The sequence below is a fragment of the Octopus bimaculoides genome, chromosome 2 (genome assembly GCF_001194135.2).
Source record: "Octopus bimaculoides isolate UCB-OBI-ISO-001 chromosome 2, ASM119413v2, whole genome shotgun sequence".
Classification (NCBI taxonomy): Eukaryota; Metazoa; Mollusca; class Cephalopoda; order Octopoda; family Octopodidae; genus Octopus; species Octopus bimaculoides.
Window position 1 is genome coordinate 167502545 of NC_068982.1, and position 2279 is coordinate 167504823.

General features: G+C 35.9%; 1 protein-coding gene across 2 annotated transcripts in view; it reads left to right on the forward strand.

Annotated features, from left to right (window-relative positions):
* LOC106869337 (heat shock 70 kDa protein 12A) overlaps positions 1 to 2279 on the forward strand; it is a 296374-nt gene that overhangs the window by 18300 nt on the left and 275795 nt on the right. The window contains exon 1 of one of the 2 annotated variants that reach the window (XM_052965711.1): positions 1240 to 2181. The exons of the other annotated variant lie outside the window; for it this stretch is intronic. Within the exon in view, the coding sequence (XP_052821671.1) occupies positions 1719 to 2181 (463 nt within the window). The 5' untranslated portion in view covers positions 1240 to 1718. Of the gene's footprint in view, positions 1 to 1239; positions 2182 to 2279 lie in introns of those variants that run through there. 2 annotated transcript variants of the gene reach the window in all.

Genomic DNA, 2279 nt, shown 5'->3' on the forward strand with positions numbered 1-2279 from the left:
TGTGTGTGTGTGTGTGTGTGTGTGTGTGTGTGTGTGTGTGTGTGTGTGTGTGTGTGTGTGTAAATGTGTGTGTCTTTGTGTTTGTCTCCCACCACCGCTTGACAACCGGTGTTGGTTTGTTTACGTTCATGTAAACCGATAGAATAAGCACAAAGCTTAAAAAAAAGGTACTGTGGTCGATTTGTTCATCTGAGCCCTTCAAGGCGGTACCCTAGTATGGCCGCAAAGTAATGATTGTGACAAATAAAAGATAAAAGATATATATATATACTCCAAGTTTGTCGTTTGAATAAACATTGCTGCACACATTGAGTACTTTTCTTCTGTTTGTGCACCCTCCACTCACCACACATGCATACAAACATACATACCCATGAATCTATGCTGTGTAATTTTTGTTCATCTATGCGAAATATTTAATTAATAAATGAGAGTGAACAATGATTATGAAGTAGATACTGTTGTGGGCTCTATGTCTGTGAATTTAAAAACAAAAAACTCCATAATACGAAGACTAGACCCCAATTTATACCATATAGAGAAAATTTAATTTTACTTTTGCCACTAATACCATTTACAAAAATGGTATTTCTTGCCTTGAAAATAAAATCTACGGAGTGAATAAAAAAGAGACAAGTATATAGACGAAAATGGATTCATAATACAATTATGTGAACAGCATGGTTCCCACTCTCGGTTAAAACGATGTCATTTACGTTACTGAATGGCTTCGGGAATATTATAGATTAAAGTGAAAAGAACGAAACGAAAATAAATACTTCTTATCCTATCTTATACACTACCCTCATCACCCCCCCCCCCAAGAAAAAGTGGGGAGGAGTGTCTGAATTTTCTTTTTGTGCAACTAACCGAAGCAGTGTTGTAAATCTATGAAAGAAACCGAAAACAAAAGATGCAGTAGTCCCTCTCCTTTGTTCAAACCGGATTAAGACTGAAATTTATCTGAGGACTTTTCTTGCAGAAGTTAGAAAGAAAATATTACGAAAAATACAAATAGAAATAAAAAGAAAGAGAGAAAAAAAAAAGGAAGAGAAGTAATAAAGAAAAAAAACCCATTGGATTTAACAAAAAAAAAACTGGGTTGGGAGACATATTTGTGTGATAAGTTTCCGAAAACGTTTACAGGGCCAAATTCAGTGCTTCAAGTTCTTATCTTAAACGGCAAACATCCGTCCCTGGAAGCTGGCTTCTACGAAAGCATCTTATGAATTCAAGTTTCTAACTCTCGTCTTCTCTCATGGAAACAGGCGGTAATTTGCGTACGGTTTAGTCCAAAGTGGATTTATTCAAATTTAACAGGCGCTTCACAACACAGACATATAACAACTTTTCTACCTTGTAGGGTAGAGGCATTAGAAGTTTATTTCCAGTTTAAAACCCACCAGATCTATCTATCTATCTATCTATCTATCTATCTATCTATCTATCTATCTATCTATCTATCTATCTACTTACCTACGTAACCGCTCTTCTTGTCTCCCTTTTATAACGTCCCTATATATTTTTTTCTCACACGTGCTAACTTCCACCATTACACCGCTTATTGCTACATTCTTACATGTCCTTGCATAAAAGACATAGAAATACTTAAGTATTATATATTTATATAATTATATACCCATGCCCTCTTGCGTGTGTCAATTTGCCAGAATTCCGTCATTCATGAAAAAGATTTAAAAGTGTTTCTGTGGCCGTTAATGGAAATCGATCATAGAGAAGATCACATTGTATTAAAACGAGCAGTCAAAATGAATACGAACCGTGGAGAGTACAGTGACATCCTAAGGAAGAAAAACGATAAAGAAACAGATGGAAGCAGTTCGGATAGTGATTCCAGTTCAGACTATGGTAAACGTAAAAGTCGCGTATCTTATTTAGGACCAATATTTTTGAACAGAATTAGCAGTGAAATAGGCAACTCCGAGGAACTGAACCGCTTGCGTACGACCGGTTCGCCAACCTTGGAACAGATGGTTATGTGTGAGATACAAAACATTGGTGAGAAGTTAGACATCAAAGTGCATCCTTGGATTAACTCCGATAATGCTGACAGTGCTGACAATGTCGACAATGCCAATAATAATAATAATAGCAGTTTCTGTGAGAATGGTAGCACTTCTTCCTATACCAGCTCTGAATCGAGTCCAACACAGCAAAGAGGTAAAAATTATGAGTTGTTTCTTACATAACTTTTCACTTATTTATGTTTCTGTTACCTTTTACATGTTTACATTTTCTTTTCTTTTTTCTTCTCATCT